This window comes from Suricata suricatta, chromosome 14 (assembly GCF_006229205.1).
Source record: "Suricata suricatta isolate VVHF042 chromosome 14, meerkat_22Aug2017_6uvM2_HiC, whole genome shotgun sequence".
Classification (NCBI taxonomy): domain Eukaryota; kingdom Metazoa; phylum Chordata; class Mammalia; order Carnivora; family Herpestidae; genus Suricata; species Suricata suricatta.
Window position 1 is genome coordinate 72227709 of NC_043713.1, and position 19070 is coordinate 72246778.

Consider the following 19070-nt stretch of genomic DNA (forward strand, 5'->3'; position numbering starts at 1 on the left):
TGAGGCCATTGGCCAGAAGCTCCTGAGGCGGATTCCCCTGGCTCAGCCTCACCTCTCCTGTCTGTCAACAGGGGTGGTGACACCCCCAGGTGTGTGTGTTTTAATAAGGAAAAGTGGATGCACAGTGGTAGGGGGTGGAGGGCTGTTGGTGAACTACTGAATTTAGGAGGGGACTCTGGGGTACCAAATAGGTCTTTTCTGTTTTTATAATGTTTATTTTTGAGAGATTTTGACAGAGTATGAGCAGGGGAGGGGCAGAGAGAGAGAGGGAGACACAGAATCTGAAGCAGGCTCCAGGCTCCGAGCTGTCAGCACAGAGCCTGACGCGGGGCTCGAACTTGTGAACTGTGAAATTGTGACTTGAGCCGAAGTTGGGTGTTCAACCAACTGAGCCACCCAGGTGTCCCCAGACAGGTCTTTTTAGTTTCTTTTTGCCCAAAAAAGCTCGATGCTTCATCTGATCTGATGCTTAAATGAACTGCTAATGAACTAGCATTATGGTTTTTTTTAACATTTTTTAAAGTTTGTTTATTTTTGAGATAGAGGAAAAAAAGAATGTGAGCAGGGTAGGGAGAGGGAGAGAGAGATTCCCAAGCAGGCTCCTCTCTGACAGTGTGGAGCCTGATTCAAGGCTTGAATCCACAAATCATGGGATCATGACTTGAGCCATTTAAAAAATTAGTTCAAAGCCATTTTGTTTATTTATTAACGCTTATTTATTTTTGAGAGAGAGAGACACACACACACACAGAATGTGAGCAGGGAAGGGGCAGAGAGAGAGAGGGAGACACAGAATCTGAAGCAGGCTCCAGGTTCTGAGCTGTCAGCACAGAGCCCGATGTGAGGCTTGAACCCATGAACATGAGATCATGACCTGAGCTGAAGTCAGACACTTAACCGACTGAGTCCCCCAGGGTCCCCCATCATATTCTTGACTGTCACTTTAGGGTAGATGCCATTACTATTCCTGTTTCATATACTGAGTCCCAGAGCAGGCGACTGCCACATAGGCAGGAGTCTTCAGGCCCTCGTCCACCTGTGTCGGGTTCCTGCCTGCTCCTAACCACTGTCTAGTTTGCCCACCTAGAGCGCAAGTGCCCGCAGGCCTCTAAGAGAAGCTCTACTCTGCCACCACTGCTTTCTAGATGGGGAAACTGAGGCCTGGAGAGGGAGAGGCGCTTGCCCAAGATGACAACTGAGTGGTTCCCTGCAGAGTCATAGCTTCTTTGCATCAAAGGGAACTTGGAGGCTGCTTGGTCTCATCCATCCGGTAGGAGCCTGACCTGTCCTCTCTTGACTCCTGCTTGAATGCTCCCAGCCCAGGGAGCTCATGACTTTGTGAGCCACCTTAGAACAGAGCCCGTCCCTGTCACTTCCTCACTGGTGGGAGGTAAAGTGGGGGAGTCTTTTATAATGGGACATACTAAAACTCCAAATTCCATGAAATCGGCTCCTGAAATTTCCAAACCTAAGTCAAATTTCCAATTTTAAGGCAATAGGGATGCACCACAGATTTTTCCATCATGATTGGGAAGAATCTTCCAGACCACCACCTGCCTAGTAGAACTTTCTGTGGTGACGGAAACGTTCCAATTTTGTCCTTTCCAGTACGGCAGGCACTGGCCACGTGTGGCCATTGAGCCCTTGAAATGTGGCTGGCGTGATAAACTGAATCCATACGTTTGTTTAATTTTAATGAATTTAAATTTAAATTGCCACACGTGGCTCCCTATTGGATAGCACAGTGCTAGAATTTTCTAGAAGCCACAGAGCCCTTTTCTTCAGCCATTCCTTGTAGGGCAGGGAGAAAGGACAGTGGGACTGTAACCAGCCCAGTCTCTTACTGGGGGGCCCTAGACAGGCCTGTTTCCTCCCGGCCTCAGTGTTCCCACCTGGTAAATGGGAAGGTGGTAATGGCAACAACACCCGCCTGACCGGGCTGGGCACACAGTGGGGACTCACCCACCCCAGGCTGGGTCCACGGGCTTTTATAAAATTAAAGAAAGTTAAACTGGGCCTTTTATCACTTCCTGACCCTTTAGGGAGAGGGGCATCTGAAAAGCTGGGTCTGTTTGCTCATTTGTATCATCTGTGAGGACTCATGGAGCGCCCACCGTGGGCCTGGCCCTGCACTGGGTTCTGGGGGTTCAGCTCCTCCCCAGGGGGTGCAGGATTCCCTGATTCAGCATTAGGTTCTTCTGGGACCACGGACCCCCAGCGTGGCCTCTGCCCCAGTCCTGGCCTCCTCCCCCCCAGACCCTGAGGTCCCAGAGAGTTAAGGGTATAGCCTCTGCCCTCCCTGGACATACCTCCTTGCCCAGAGACTGAAAAGACGTAGAGCGAGTGAGCAGGAGGGGTCTTGAGAGACCCTTTTCCTTTGAATAAATGTCCTGTCTTTCCCAGCAGAGGGGAGGCCCCGCTCAAGAGACTGGTACGGGGTCGCGCGTGCACACACACTCTGGGGAGACAGACCCTCGCCAAAAAGCCACCTCACCTCCTCACCACCATGCCAGCCCGGGGGTGTGTGCAAAGTATTGCTCTTTGTATCCATCTTACAGGTGGGAAAACAGAGGCCGAGGATTAAGTGCCCTTCTGATGGCCCAAGGCTGAGAGCCGAGAGGTCTTCCTCATGTCCCAATGGCTGAGGACCGTGTGGTTTAGGGCCATTTTAAATGAAGCACTGAGAGAGAGCCGGAACGGGGCCCTGGGGGCATCTTTAGCAATGGAACTCTGCACAGCGATGAGGGACAGGTCAGAGGGAGGAGAGAGGGCTGGGTTGAGGCGCCTCTGCAGGGAGCAGAGGGAGGGTGGATGGGTAAGCGATGGGTAAGGGCCAGGGCGGGGCAGAGGGATGCGACATCCCCCCGTAGGCCCGAGGGCACTGCCTCTCCGTTCCTGTGACACGCAGTGAAGTGGTGCCTGAATGCCAGGTCATGAGGCAGCGAAAGCCAGCCGGGGCTCAGGGCCAGCGGGTCCCCCCACTGAGCCTCTGGGTCCCCACCTCCACTGCAGGCGACCAGCAGGGCCGGGGTCAGGCACACTGACACGGACATTTCAGCCTGGACAAGAGAGAGGTCCAGAAGGGGGAGGGAGCAGGCCCTGGCCACTGACCCCCAGAATGAGCAGCCGCCCCCCAAGAAGAGACCGGGCCTGTGTCAGAAGCTGAATATGCACTGGCTGATGTGATCCTCAGAACAACCCAGGGGAGATAAGAGCTTATCCTACCATTTTCCAGACAAGAAAATAGAGGCCCAGGGACCAGCAAGGGGGACCAGGGGTCACAAGGATTTGAATCTGGACTCGTCTAGTCAAAGCTTACACTGTGCCCAAGACACTATCACACCGCCTTGGGGCTGTCCTTCCCCCCAGAGCTTCCCTAGGAGGTGCTAAAATACAGTTTCCTGGGCCCCACAGCTCCAGGGTGGGACCCCAGGCTCTGGGCTGGGTCTTAAACTCTATTTGATCCAGCTCCTGGGTGTACACAGCCCCAATTCGGAAGCCCCAGGATCACAGGGGTGGCCTGCACCGCCCCCAGGGGACATCTGATTCTCTGCCTGTCCCGCCACAGGAACAGCCTCAGACCGGAACAGACAGACCTGGGTTGAGTCCTGGTCTGGCCTCAGCTTCCCCATCTGTGAAGTGGGGCCGCCTGCTCCCTGTCCCTGTCCTGAAGCTGTTGCAAGGACTCAGGGAGGGAGAGGGTGGCTCTGAGAGGGCTAAAAGTTCTGGACACCACAGCCATTGTCACACCATTCTTTGGGTTGGTGACCTGGGGTGAGTTGATTCCAACCAGCCAGGCTGGTGTTTAAGCAGCCCCAGTGTGTGCAGGGACCCAGGGTGATACGGGGCTCAGGACCAGCCCTCAGTGATCCAGCGGGCAGGGCAGGGGCAGGGAGAGACGGCAGCGTGGACTCACTGGCGCCGGCAAGGCATGGGGAGCAGTCAGGAGACAGAGGGGGTCCCTGAGCTTGGGGTCTGGTTGACAAAGCCTTCCCGGAGGAGAAGCCACTTCTGGGCTAGAATGGGCCCCCTATTCCCCAGGGAGCCAGGAGCCCTTGGCCTGGAATTTTTCAAGACTCCGAATGGGAAGTCAACTGCTTCTCTTCTTCCACCCTCAGTGTCCCCATGGGTGTAATGAGGGCTGGGCCAGATGATGCCTGAAGGCACTTTGGCCGTCAGAAGCCAGAAGACAGTTTGGAGTCTGCCTCCAGGGATGGGCGGGGTGGGGGGAGCAAAAGCAGAAAGGGGGCATTCCTAGCAGGGATGGCTATATACAAAGATGTGGAGGTGCAACAGTGCCTGGGTGTCCCGGGGCCAAAGCAGACACTGGGTGGCCGCAGTTGGCTGCTGTCCCTTGGATGTGTAGCAGGAGACGCCGAAGGAAGAGGGGGAGCCCGACAGGACACACGGATAGCAGGGAAGAAAACCACATAGATTACAACCAGAATAGCACGTTTATTTGGCCCCTGTATGTATTAGCTACATCGTTACCCTTCCGGGATCCTCGCTTTATGGGGAAACAGGCTCAGGGCAGTTAAGTGACCTCTCAGGGTCTCAGTTTCTCTATCTGTAAAATGAGGATCACATGTCGCCCAGGGCCTGGCATACAGGAGGTGCTCAATAAATGGGAACCACTGGTGGAAACAGCAACAGAAGCAGGTCTGTGAGACCGCAGAGCCCAAAGCTTCCACATACTTCCAGTCCTCTGGGGACCTAGGTGACACGATTTTTGACGTTAACATTGGTATTAAGAGTAATAAGTCAGACACTGTTCCACGAGCTTGACACGTTTAATCCCCACAATGCGCTATGAGGCAGGAAGTGGAAAAGTGAGGCTCAGAGAGGGTGTCAGTGGCCCTGGGCACACAGGTCACTAGAACCCAGAGCCCAGTCTCTCAACCACTCTGAGAACTATGTGTCAGAGTCACTTCCGTGGTAGCACCCAAAAAGCCTCTTTGTTTGCAAGCCCCCGTCTCCCCCCTCACCATTCCAGGGGCGCTGGTGGGGCCCCACCTTGAGAAACTTGCCAGCAATGCTCGCCTCCATCCATCCCTCCCTGCTGCCCTAGCACCAGACGGAGCCATGCGGGCAGTTGGGAGCTATAGCAGGTAACAGAGCAGGAGAGGTGTTCATACCACCAGACTCTGGGAGGCCGGAGGCCAGCCAGTCATGGGGTGTGTGTGTGTGGGGGGGGACCAGCCAGACACCCCCAGCAGCGGGTGACACACCAGGCCCTGCCCCTCGGTCTTACCCCCTGGTCTCCACAGCCCCGAGGGGACAGATGGCACCGCCCAGGCCTGGGCCATGGGCTGTCACTGGCCAGATGAGTTAGGAGTAGGCTGAAGGAGTGGCAGCCGGGGGAGGGAGGGGCCACAAAAACAATTGCAGGGAGACCCCAGGACAATGGGGGCCACGTGCCATGGGGGCAACAGTCGTTTGTCACACAATGGGCCGCTGGGATAGGGGGGTGGACAGAAGCCTGGCCAACTGCTGCTGCTGACAGGGCCGCCGCGTTTTCAAATCATTTCCAGGCTGTGTTTTCCTACAAGGCAGCCAATCGCCGGGGCAGCCGGGCAGTCACCTGATGCCAGCCTGATGGGCTGAGGGCCCGGGCCCAGCGACAACCTAGCAGTTGTGGCCATGGCAACACTAATTGTGGCCCTAAAACACAGGGGGGAGAGAGAGAGAAAGAGCAAGAGCTAGAGGCGAGGTGGGAAGCGGGGTGGAGAGGCTGAGACAGTAAGGCAGGGGAGAGGGGACGCTGGCTGAGGTGGCCTGCAGGTGGCAGAGGCTGATGTCCCACTGTGGATCCCCCGTCACACGAAGGACAAAGCCAGAGGCTGCATTGTTTGCTCTCTCTTCCCCTTTCCGTGAAGCCCCAGGATACTTACTCTTAAAACACAGAGCGGAGCTTAGAATTTGGACCGTGGGCCCCTGGCCAGTCTGCAGCCGCGCTGTGCCGTGGCCGAGATGCCGTTGTGGGGCGTCCCGGGCTGTGTGGCAGGCGTGACTACAGGGGTGCTGGAGATCATGGTGTGCCCACATCGGGCTACCTGCCTGCCGTCCTCAGTGGGCAGCCTCTTCCTTTCCGCGGAGACTAAAGCTTTCGCTCACACATCTGCTGAGGGGTGGTGGGCACGGGTCCCAGGTGGAGGCTCCAGGGGCTTCCTGGGGTCACGGTGAAGAGCTCGACAGCCTTCAGGCTGTGCTGCCTCGTCTCCAGACCCACCACTTCCTGTCACACGTGGCTTTGGGCCAGGGCCTCCGGGCTCTGAGCCTCAGTTTCCCCAACTGTAAAAGGGGGGATATAGGCATATCGTACCTCACAGGGCTGCTGTGTGGATTGAACAGGATTGAAAAGGATTGTGCCTATTGAGCACCGAGCCCTGTGCCTCAGTTTCCTCATCTCTAAAATGGGAATCATAATCTACTGTTTGCCTCATGAGGCACCCTAGAGAGTGAAATGGGCTTCTGCCTGGGAAGGACTTGATATGGTGCCTGGCACAGAGTAAGTGCTCAGCAAACATTAGTGTTTACTGTTTGGGGGCTAGGGACCAGCGTAAGATGCGTTAAGCGGTAACTGAAGGAAGGGATGATTTTAGGCTATGTGATCCTGGGTGCCCATGCCCAACCCCGGAGGTGGGCAGATCAGAGAAGCTTGGGGAGGTGAGGGACTCAGGGGGTGATTCCAGAGGTGGGGAGCCCCCCCAAGAGCCAGCCTGAGCTCCCCGCCCCGCCCGAGCTCCTGCCCCTCCCCACAGGCTCCTGGCCACCGCCTCGGGCGATGACGACCTTCCGGGGGACCTGCAGTCCTTGTCGTGGCTCACCGCTGTGGACGTGCCGCGGCTGCAGCAGATGGCGAGTGGCCGCGTGGACCTGGGCGGCCCCAGTGCACCACACCCACATCCAGGTAGGCTCGGGGCCCAGGTGGGGGTGGGCATGAGGGCGTGCAGGGGAGGGGCGGCGCCCAGCACTGCCACCTCCCCCTGTGCGCCTGTGGCCAGGTCTCTCTGCATCCGTGCCTTTGTTTCTGCATCTGCAAAATGTGACCATACCTTCCTCAGAGGGATGTGGTTCATTCATTTGCTCGCCACTGTGTGCCTGGCGCTGTGTGAGCAAAGGTTTCAGTGAAGAATAGAGACAGCCCTGCCTTGACCCTGGGATGTCTTGAAGAGCTAAAGCAGTTGGCAAACTGTGGCCTGCAGGCCAGATGCCGTCAGCGACTTGCAACCTGTTTTTTTTTTTTTTATCGCCTTCGTGTTAAGAATGGTTTTACATTTATCAAGGGTTGTAAATAACAAAAAACCAAAACCGAAGACAGAAGCCATATGGCTGGCAAAGCCTCAAATATTTGCTCTCTGGCCATTCACAGAAGAAGTCTGCTGAACCCTGATTGTCAAAGAGGTCGTACATGGACAGTGCCCAAGGTCCCAGTACACAGTAGGTGCTCAATAAATGGTAGCCAGTGCAGTCATAGCAAGTGGACTAAATATTGAGAGACCCAGAAAGCAGTGAAGACCACAATCAAGGAAAACCATCTTCACAGCACATTAAAAGGACCAACAGTTGAAAAGTTAGCATCCAGGACTATTTCTTTCATTGAACAAACTGTTCTTGGCCAAAACATCGATAGCAGGGGTCAGCAAACTTTTAACGTAAAGGGTCAAGGGGTAAATATTTTGGACTCTGTGGGCCGTACGGTCTCCGCTGAAAGTACTCAACTTCATCCCTGCAGCGCAAACCCGGCCCTTGACAACATGTAAGTGAGGGATAGAGTCGTGTGCCAGGAAAACTATTTACAAAAACAGGCCGTAGGCTGGGTCTGGCCGGCCCGCCCTGGTTTGCCAGGCCCCGATCTAGAACCTCCAGCTCTATGACCTCGGGCAGGCACCCTCCCCCTCTGAGCTGTTTCCTCATCTGCAACACAAGCACAGCAGAGCTGGTGTGGAGATGCAACGCTGAAAGCCCCTTGCACACACAGTGCATGTCGTGTTGCCCACCAGTGGGGACTCCCCTCTCCACGTGTCGCCAACGCTTCCTGTGGTCCTGTCTCCGTGCCGGGTGTTTGGAGCGCTGGGTCCTATGAGATGTGGTCCTTGTTCTCAGGGCGTAGTTGAGGGTCTGGTCCAAGGGAGGGCAGAGGCAGACAGATCACAGGCACCAGCGGATGAGCCCAGGGGGTGGCAGCCAGAACTCAGAGGAGAGCTTCCTGGAAGAGGTGACCCCAGGGCAGGATCATCTCTCAGGTCAACTTTGTTCCTTCTGGAAGGTAGCCCCAAGGCAGAGCGGTGCGGTGAGACTCTGTGACAGATCAGCAATGCCTGTCACAGGCTGGCCCTGGACGGCTGGCACAAGTTCGTGCAGCTGCTTTTCCTGAGCTAATCCCTGGCAGACGAGCAGGGCTTAGCAAAGGGGAGGCAAGGCGCAAAGGCATTTAGAGCTAAGCCTAGAGGCCCTGGAGGACGAAGATAGGTTTTTGAGGAGAGATGAATGATGAGTCGACGCTTTGGCTTCATGATGGACAAGCGCCAAGATATTAATGACATCATCGTTATCAATTACTGGCTCCTATTTGCTGAGATGTTATCACGTACTGAGCAATGGGTTGAGCACAACCTCCTAATGACTTCATACGTAGGTAATCTCGGCAGCTCCACTGTACAGATGGGGAAACTGAGGCTGGCCCTAGGTCACCTAGCCGGTAGGAGCCCGCTGTTCACTGTCACACTCCGGGGCAGTGGTTTGCCCAGCACCTGCTATGCACCTGGCCCCAAGTCAGGGGAGGGGGGTGGGGAAGGCTCCATTCTCTGGCGGTGCCTCGGACCCACTCCTCCAGCCCAGTGGCATCTCTGTGCTTCCCTTTTGCAGGTGCCTTGGCCAGGGCAGCCGACCTGCATGTGGGAGCCACCCCAGGTCCACTGCTCCACGGCCCGGCTGGCATGGCCCCCCCAGGCATGTTAGGCCTGGGCCCCGTAGCCAATCATGGAGCCAGCGTAAGCGCAACCGCAGGGGTCGGGGAGCTAGAGCGGGGGTGTTCCAGGGCTGGGGTGTCCCCCACCCCCTTGCCGACCTCTGTCTCCCGCTCTTGCGGCCCCTGCAGATGAACCAGATCACCATGGCGGGCCGGCCCTCCTCCAGCCTGCAGGACCCACCACAGCTGTACCCCACTGCCTCCCAAGCGCAGTTACCGCTGCCCCCAGGCACCCAGCAGGTACCGGAGGCTAGGGTGGGGAGACCTGGACTCGGAGACACACACCTCTGCCTTGGGCTGGCCAGGGAGCTCTCTGAGCCTCAGTTTACTCCCCTGCATCATGGGGATCAAAACCACTGCATGGGGCAGGGACAGGACTATCTCCTGTCTTGCTAACCAGCATCTCCTGAATAGTGGGGTTGGGGAGGGGGGGGTTCCTGTGAGTGGCTTATGCTCTCTCTCACCTTCTCTCTCTGCCGCCCTTCCCTGCCATGCCTGTGAAAAGGGGGCCCCTGTGGGCCTGTACGGCTCCCCGTTCGGAGCACGGCCTCCCTACCCCCAGCCCCGCATGGCTGTGCATTCATCTCGGGAACTGCACCCCAAACACTACCCCAAGCCCATCTACTCATACAGGTGAGGTCCAGGATGGGCTGGGCCATGGGGGGCTCAGGGAGGAGAGGGGCAAGGGTATCTCAGCCAGATGGGGTGTGGTGGCTTGGAGGGGGAGCTTTGGGGGACTGGGGCACCCCCAGCTGGGACCTGCCCTAGGAGGGACCATCATGTGTTCACTCAGTCCCCAGGGTCAAGACCCCACTCCAGACTCTGAGCCCAGTTCTCCACTCAGTCACTCTTAACTGTGTGGCCTTAGGGAAGTGGCTTGGCCTCTCTGAGCCTCGGTTCTTTCTGATGTTAAAAGTCATCAAAATAATAGTATTGTGTACCTCACAAGATTTGGATATGGTGGGAGCGGGGAGGGCGGTGAGCAGCCTAAAGTCTAAAGGCCCATAGACATTAATTATGGAGAAGGGATAAAGAGAGGAAAAGAATTTCCTCAAAGTGGTACCAGTGTCCAAGCTCAGGGTCAAGGAGAAGGGCACAGGATGGGAAAAACATAGGGCCATGAAAGGTATCAGACCTAACTCTGAGTATGTAGGGGCTGGTACTGCTGGGGTCAAGCAGGGAGGACTTCCTGGCAGAGGAAACCTTGGGCCATCAGCCTGACACACCTTCATGCCTGGCCTTCCTTGCCCTTCGTCTCCAGCTGTCTCATCGCCATGGCCCTGAAGAACAGCAAGACAGGCAGCCTGCCCGTGAGTGAGATCTACAGCTTCATGAAGGAGCACTTCCCCTACTTCAAGGTGAGGGCGCCAGCCTGGTCTAGGGGTGCCGGAGCTGCTCTGGCCTCCCTGCCGTGCTGTCAGAACCCAGGTCCCGGCCCTAGGCCAAACTGGCTCACCCTTTTAGGTCCCCGGTCATGTCATAGGCACCATTCACACAGATGGGGACCAAGAAATCGGAAGGAAAAAGGGGCTCCTGAGCTGGGCTCTAACCAGGGAACGAGCCCACCGGGCGTCTGTGGGGGAGAGAGAGTAGAGGAGCTGAACTCGTCACTCAGCACAGACTCCGTTAAACATACTGATGTGGGGGCACCTGGGTGGCTCAGTCACTTGAGTGTCTTGATTTCGGCTCAGGTCATCAGACCCTACATTGGGCTCTGTGCTGAGCATGGAGCCTGCTTGGGATTTTCTCTCTCTCTCTCTCTCTCTCTCTCTCTCTCTCTCTCTCTCTCTCCCCCCCCCCTTCTTTCTCTCCCTCTAAAAAAGCAAAATATTTAAACATACTGATGGATAACACAGACTTGGCAAGAGCTTTTGTCTCTCTGGGCATCAGTTTCCTCATCTGTAAGGAGAGAAAGCGACCCCTCTGCCAAGGTTAGTGAGGACCCTGCATGTAAGGGCCTGGTGGCTCCTGGCACATGGTTGGCCACTAGTCACGTTAGTTTTGTTGGTGTCCAAGCAAACTAAGGAGCCGGCGGTCGGAGGGTACCAAGCTGTGAGGTCCCCGACGTGGACAGTGTCCTTAGCAGACACATCGCAGGTGCTGGTGTGCGGGGAAGGGGACTGGACCATGCGGTGCGCTGTGGCCTCTGGTTACCTGACCATCGAGCATGTGCATCTAAAAATGTTTGGCACCGAGTACACCTGACCCCTTATCCACGTATTGGCAGCATCTCTCCTGCTTGCTTGCTGTGGGAGAGAAAGGATGGAAAGTCCGGCATCCCCGGGCCGGTTCTCAAGCAGTAGCTGCTGGCCAGAGCTGAAGTGCACCTGCCCCCTTAACAGGGCTTGGGCCCTCCAGTTTGCTCACAACTCTCTCTTGTCTGCCTGACTTTAGGCTGGGTGTCAGCAGTCCTTTGACCCTGCCAACTGCTGCGCCTGCCCCTCTAGACTACCCTGGAAAGGAGGAGTTCTGAGGGGGTCTCTGAGGGGGTCCCCTGCGTGTCCTTCTCTCCCCGCAGACGGCTCCGGACGGCTGGAAGAACTCGGTGAGGCACAACCTGTCCCTGAACAAGTGCTTTGAGAAGGTGGAGAACAAGCTGGGCGGCTCCTCAAGGAAGGGCTGCCTGTGGGCGCTGAACCTGGCCCGCATCGACAAGATGGAGGAGGAGATGCACAAGTGGAAGCGGAAGGACCTTGCTGCCATCCACCGGAGCATGGCCCACCCCGGTGAGGCCTAGACACCCCCAGGGCCCCCACCCTGCGGCACCGCCCACCCGGCCACTCCGCCTGCGTGCTACCTGGCCTGCGGGCACACAGGCACCTGGGAATGTTCCTCCTATGGAATGGCCTCCCCCCCATCCCCCCACCCCCGTGGCTGCTTGGCCCAGAGCCCCGGTCACAGGCCTGTGAACAGCTCTTCGATGTCCCTAAGCAACCCCTAGTTCCTCCCCGAGGGACACCAGACAAGACAACCATGGGATGCATCACTTTCTTACTTTTCCAACCGCATTGGCACTGAGTTTTAAAATGATAAAATAATAGGCGCTCCTGGGTAGCTCAGTCAGTTAAGCATCCGACTTTGGCTCAGGTCCTGATCTTGTGGTTCATGAGTTCAAGCCCCACGTTGGGCTCTGTGCTGACAGTTCAGAGCCTGGAGCCTGCTTTGGATTCTCTGTCTCCCTCTCTCTCTGCCCCTCCCCCGTCATGCTTGTGCTTGCGCACACACGCGTTCTCTCTCTCTCTCTTAAAATAAGTAAACATTAAAAATTGTTTTTAAATATTAAAAAGATAAAAATGCTAAAATAATAAAGTAATAACATCCAGTGTGAGCTAGGATGTGGAGAAGCAGGCACCTTCCTATCTGATTGATGGGAATCTAAGTGAAACTTTTCCAGGACAAAGTAATATAATAAAACCCTGCAAACTGTACCTCGTTACTATTTTTTTAAGTTTATTTGTTTATTTTGAGAGAGAGAGAGAGACAGGGAGAGGGAGCAGGGGAGAGAGAGAGAATCCCAAGCAGGCTTCATACTCAGCATGGTGCCTGATGTTTGGCTCGAACTCACGAACCGTGAGACCATGACCTGAGCTGAAGCCGAGAACCGCACGCTTCCCTGATGGAACGTCCCAGGCGCCCCTGGATCAAGTCCAGTTATTTCACTTCTGACAACGTGTGCGGAGGAGAGCGAAGATTTCAACAAAAGCTTTACAAAGTTATTCGTCACAAAATTCTTTCTAATGGTAAAAAATTACAAGCAATCTAGACATCCTGCAATAAGGAGATCAGCTAAATAGGTACAAGGTCATACGATGCCAGGATTAGAGAGAAAAATATTTTTTCGAATAGAAAGAAATAGTTCGAATACAATAGGTCAGAAAAAAGGTTATGAATCACTATCACATGGCCTAATCATATTTTAAAAGCATACATTATGTTAAGTCAACATATATATATACATATGCATATATCTACTCATATGTACATATATGTATCTGTATACACACACAGACACACACACACACGAAATATACCAAAACTTTACTCTGAATGAAGAGACCACTGATAATTTTTATATTCTTCATGTTTCTGTGTTTTCCGAATCTTCTACTCTGTGAATTGCTTTTCTATGAGAAAAAAAATATTGCATCTGCTTTTTTTTTTAATTACGAGATGTGAAGGGGGGGAGAATGTGACGCGGAAGGCTGCTTCCGTCCAGCCTTAGGAATGTTCGGCCTGACGCCGTGGGCATCCTCATGCCTGAGGTTTGCATATGGAGGAGGACGGAAGATGGCTCAGACACGAACAAGTCAGTAAAGCGAGGAAAGGGGGGCCCTAGTGGGGTCCAGGAGGCCCTCAGCGAATGAGTGCTGTGTGATGCCCAGCCCTCAGAGAGCCCTGGGGTTGAGACCTGAGGCCAGTCCTGACACATTCGGGGTAAGACCTTGAGCAGGACGTTTCACCTAGGTTCGAAGTGTCCACTTCTCTAAAGTGGGTGCAGCCTAAATCGGTCCTGGGACCCTAGTGGTCCAGTCCCGAACTGGTGTTCTGGTCCAGGAGACTGGAGCCAGCAACCAAAACTAATGTGTCTCGTTCATATCCAAGGCCATCAAGGAGGGTCTGGCTTTTAACTCAAAGCAACACTTCTTGATGTCTCTTGAGCAGCAGGGAGTGGCTAGGACCCCTTGCCTGTAAATGAATTTTGTCCCAAAGTCAGGGGATTTGTAACCTCTGCCTAGAGTGCCTGCACTGTCCCAGTGAGGGGAGCTCATGTCATTATCTGAGGCCCTTCTCACTCCTCAAAGACCCTACACTATTGGTGATTTTGTTACATTTCCCCAACACCCCTGTGCAGAGGGTAGGATGCCATCTCACAGATGAAGAGACTGAGGTTCCGAGAGTCCAGGGGTCTGGCTAGGGTCACATGTGTAGTTTAACACTGGGGCCTGGGAGCCGCGGGGTTCCTTCTGAGTGACCTCTCCCACTTGCCTGCAGAGGAGCTGGACAAGCTGATCTCGGACCGGCCAGAGAGCTGCAGACGCCCCGGCCAACTGGGAGACCCCGAGGGCCCCGTGCTGACTCATGCCACCACGGTGGCCATGGCCCGCGGATGCCTGGCTGTCTCCCAGCTTCCGCCCCAGCCGCTGATGACCCTGTCCCTGCAGTCAGGCCCCCTGCACCACCAGGTCCAGCCCCAGGCACACCTCGGCCCAGACTCTCCCGCCCCGGCCCAGACCCCACCACTGCACACGCTGCCAGAACTGAGCCCCAGCCCCCTCCCCCACCCCGCTATGGGAAGGGCGCCCGTGGACTTCATCAACATCAGCGCCGACATGAACACTGAGGTAGATGCCTTGGACCCCAGCATCATGGACTTTGCTCTGCAGGGTGAGGCTGGAGGAGTTGGGGGAGGGGTGGGGGGTGGGGGGACAAGAGGGCCACAAAGATGGGGGAAAGGAGTGGGGGGAGGGGGGGTGGTGGTGGGGCAGGAGGGCCACAAAGATGGTGGAGGGGGACGGTGGAGGGGAGGGGGGCTGGAGGGCCACAAAGATGGGGGAGAGGAGTGGGGGGAGGGGATGGGAGTGGGGAGGGGGCAGGAGGGCCACAAAGACGGGGGAGGGCAAGAGAGAGGCTGGTCTGCATTTACACCTCAGCTCATTCCTTCAACAAGCACTTCCCAACATCCCATTGATGAGGTACAGCTAGCATTTATTGAGTGCTTACTGTATACCAGGCTTCATGCCCAGCACTTCATAGCCATCACCCCATCTCATCCTGCAACGGTCCTGAGAGGCCACTGCCATTTCATGCCCACATCCTACCAATGAGGAAACTGAGACAGAGAAGTGAGGTCCCCTGGCTAGTCGGTGGCCCGGCCGGGATTTCAACCCAGGTCCATTGGACCCCCGGTTCCTCCTCAGTAGCTGCTTTGACTTGCGTGTGCCAGCCTCATGCCAGGTCACACTCTGACACCACTGCCTGCCACACGGTCACCCTGGATACCCAGCAGCTGAACAAACGAATGAACGAACAAGGGAGATGCCTCGTGACTCACCCAGTCACGACACTGGTGCCCTCTGCCTCCAGGGAGTTCGGTGTCTAGAGAGGGAAATGCACTGCTCGGCAGTTTGTCAGCCAGTGAGCTGTGAAATGGGTGTATCCGAGCCTCCCTGCCTCCTGCGTGGCCCCCTGGGTTATCATGTGGTCAGACTGCTCTGTGTGGTGGCACCCCCTGGCTTTGCCACGATGGGACCCCTTAGAGAGCGCTCCGCCCGGCCGTCCGAGGGGGCCTCCATCCCCTGCATTTCACTCCGAGGAGCCTGAGGCTCTGAGACAGAAGGGACGTTCCCAGGGATGCCCAGGGGGAAGGGAAGGGCTGCCGCTAGAACGGACTTGGTGTCTCCATGCTCCCTTGCGGTACCCAACTTTGAACCCCAGACCTGGTCTTTGCCTCTTCCTTAAGATAGGATCTGAACTTGGGTCTGTTTGACATGAGGCCAGCTCACCCGAACATTTTTTGTCTTTGAAAGGGAACCTCTGGGAGGAGATGAAGGATGGGGGCTTCAGCCTGGACACGCTGGGGGCCTTCGGAGACGCCCCCCTCGGCTGTGAGCTGGGGGTCTCGGGCCTGACCCCTGGCTCCGGCGGCAGCGACGAGCCCTTCCCAGACTTGCAGGTGACGGGCCTGTATGCTGCATACTCGACCCCAGACAGTGTGGCCGCGTCCGCTGCCACCTCCTCCCAGTACTTGGGCACCCCAGGGAACAAGCCCATAGCCCTGCTTTGAGGTGACCGCCTCACGTGCCCCACCATCGGGACCGGGGCGGAGAACTCCCCGAGCCTGGTGTTCCTGGAAGCAGGCCTCGTACGTCTTGTCGGCACCCCAGGCTCTCACACCCCCACTGAAGGCCTTTGGGCCACCCCGAGTCAGAAGGACAGAGGAGAATGGACCCCCTGACACCTGAGAACGGGATTTCTCCAGCCAGCCTCCCCCCTGGGCTCCCGAAATGACCTGCAGTCCCCTCGGGGATGGGACACATTGTCGAGCCACGGGAACACCCTGGGAGGGAGGCCCTTTAATTTATTCTTCTGGAATTAAGCCTCCACCTCATCCTCCAGAGGACAGGCCTGGAGGCCAGGAGCAGACCCGGCCGACTGGCAAACTTCTCTTGGACCAGACAGGGCTGAACTCTGAAATGGGTGACCGCCCCCAACCCCTCCAGGCTCCCCACTCCTGAAGTCTGCTGGAGTTTCACACAGCACATCCCTGGGCCATGCTGGGCCCTGTGCCCCTGTGTACCTGTATTTATATTTATTGGAGCCCATCCACACCACCCGTGGCCTCTGGAATGAAAGTCCCTGGTACCTCCCTCATTCTGGCAACCCTAACTCCCGAAGGACTGGTGAATTATGACTCCAACTGGCTCTTAGTCCCTTTGTAGCCCTGAGCTGCTTTATAGAACAAAAAGCACTTTTGATACTATGAAACATCCACTTTTTCTAAATTAGGTTCCAGATCATTTTTTTTATGTTTATTTATTTTTGAGAGAGAGAGAGAGAGAGACAGTGTGCAAGCAGGGGAGGGGCAGACAGAGAGGGAGACCCAGAATCGGAAGCAGGCTCCAGGCTCCGAGCTGGCAGCACAGAGCCCGATGCGGGGCTCGAACCCATGAACCATGGCATGACTTGAGCTGAAGTTGGACGCTTAACTGACTGAGCCACCCAGGCGCCCCCAGAGACCAGATCATTTTCTAACTGCTCAGGCATGGTCCCGATTTCTTCCCAGATGCACCTAAGAGGGGAGGTGCCATACATAGTTCCGGGGCCGTGGGGAGGGGGGCTTTCTAAGGACAAATTGGAAGGGGGATGGGAAGAACAGCAGGGGGCATTTGTGCTGCAATTTAAGACACTCCCAACGGAAAGCAGGCAAAGTGAACCATGTAGAGTTCCACGCCTGTGTCGAGTGGGGGCTGGTAAAGTGATGCAGAGTATTTATTGGCACTTGTTTGCCTATTCATTGCCCCATGACCACTTTATGTGTTTTTCTTTTTTTCTTCTCTTTGCCAACTACTGATTTTGCGAGTGGCAGATTCTGCAGACAGCGGGTTGGAGGAGGGACGGGGAAAAGAGAAGGTGACTGGGGACCTTCCGCAAGGTGATGCCAAGAATCTGCTGTAGCGGCTTGCACCACTGCCCTCTTTTGACCAGCTGGGTGTTTGGCTCCTGTATCTGGGAGTCCTGAACCCAAGAGCCAGAATATTCATCAGCCAGCCGCCTGGAGGGTGCAGGGTTTAGGCTTGTCTTGAAGGACCACCTTTAAGTACTTCCTACCCGGTTCTGGAACTTTCTGCCAAGCATCCACCATCTTTAGACAGCTTGGTGCTGCACGTCTGAGTGGTACCGCTCAGCTGCTTTGTGTGACGTGCCCCCCCACCCCGGTAGGTTAAGATGTTTGAGTTGTCAACGAAGGCCCTGTGTTCGGACCACGCCAAGACTGTAAGAGTAGGTGATGAATAAATGTCTTCTGTCAATAAAGGCTGAAGAGCAGCTCTGTGGCTCAGGGGGAAATGTGGTGGAGCCGGGGGGTGGGGGGTGAAGGACAAAAATGCCATTTGTCACTCAACTCTCACAGGTAAGGCCCCATTTACAGATGGGGAAACTGAGGCCCAGAGAGGCAACACTGATGCCAGGTTTCCATTGCACCAGAAACAGGAGGAGGTTGGTCATTCATTGGTAAAGTTAACACAGCCATCATTTACTGTCCCTCAGTGCCAGGCTCTCGACAGGCAGCAAGATATGCCTCTGGTGCATAGCTGGGGTCAGAGGGGGTACCCAGGGCGGAGGAGATACACCCCTGACAGCACCAGGCCCTATGCTGGTCACTCCTATAAATCAGCCCCTTCAATCCAAGCATGCCGTAGTTTCTGCACCCATTTTGCAGATGAAGAAACTGAAGCTCAGAGGAATAAAGGCATGTTTTGCCATCCAAGATAACAGCAAAAGGGTCTATTAATTAGGAGTCTCAGTCTTCAGCCCTCCCAGGGAGTGGCTTGCAGCCTCGCTTGGGGAGACTGATTCACACATATGCAACAATTAGCAGGAAAGGAAGGGTAGCAGGCTGATGGCAGAGAGCGGACTGGGCCTAGCTTAGTGGAAACCAGGAAGGTGACAGGGACTTCCTCTGTGGCTTGGCACCCCGGGTGGCCCTGCGACCCAAGCCTGGCCAATGAGAACATCACCGCTCCCAGTGACTGGTCGGGGTTGGAATGACACTGGCCATGTCGGTCACAGCCAATCGGCATCACCTGAGGACTTTGCAGAAGCTGCAGCACAGGGCCGCCACACTGCCTGAGCAGCCGGGTCACCAGGAGGAGAGGGCTAAGGAGCCTTGGGTGTGACACCTATTCCTTACGACGGGCACGTGGGGCCCGTGTGCCAAGATCACAAGGTCACAAGCTCTAGGCGAGAGCCCCAGTCACAACCCAGGCCCGTGCAGGGGCCCTGCAGACACAGGGACCCAGTATGAAGGAGGGACCTGAGCAATGAGGCTTCACTGAGGTTCTCTCTGCAGCCAGTCAGCTCAGGAGGAAAATACTCATCAATTTGAGCACCAGCTGTATACTGCTCCGAGCTAAGCAGTCAGGAACTATCTTCCAGAGACCCCACAACCACCCTCAGTAAGGAGAGGGTCCCATTTCCCAGATGAGAAAACTAAGGCTCAGCTCACAATCAGGCAGCTTTACTCTTCTCCCTCTGGGAGAAACCGTCCACATTCTAATAACAAAAACAGTAACGACTCCGGGTGACGTGTGCAGGGGCTTCCTCCATGCTACATGCACGGTGACACGGTTTATTTCGTTTACTGTGTTCTCCGTGGGGAGGCTCCCAATGGTGGCCATGTCCTAGCTTGTGGCTTTGTTAGGTTACAGCAAGGGGAATGAGGGGAGCAGATGGAATTAAGTTAGCACTAATTAATTAATTCAGGCAGCTGTCTTACACTAGGTAGAGTATCCGGGGAGGCCCCGCTGTCATCAGGGTCCTTGTAAGTAAAAGAGGGAGGCAGGAGAGTTGGTGTCCGCCCTAAAGATGTGACCTTGCTGGC

General features: G+C 55.6%; 1 protein-coding gene across 1 annotated transcript in view; it reads left to right on the forward strand.

Annotated features, from left to right (window-relative positions):
* The window catches only part of FOXN4 (forkhead box N4), a 24005-nt gene extending 8250 nt beyond the window's left edge, over positions 1-15755 (forward strand). The window contains exons 2-9 of the mRNA XM_029922815.1: positions 6762-6910; positions 8869-8993; positions 9101-9211; positions 9477-9604; positions 10233-10329; positions 11490-11697; positions 13964-14356; positions 15499-15755. Of these exons, the coding sequence (XP_029778675.1) occupies positions 6762-6910; positions 8869-8993; positions 9101-9211; positions 9477-9604; positions 10233-10329; positions 11490-11697; positions 13964-14356; positions 15499-15755 (1468 nt within the window). The remainder of the gene's footprint in view (positions 1-6761; positions 6911-8868; positions 8994-9100; positions 9212-9476; positions 9605-10232; positions 10330-11489; positions 11698-13963; positions 14357-15498) is intronic.
* Positions 15756-19070: the final 3315 nt, after the last annotated feature.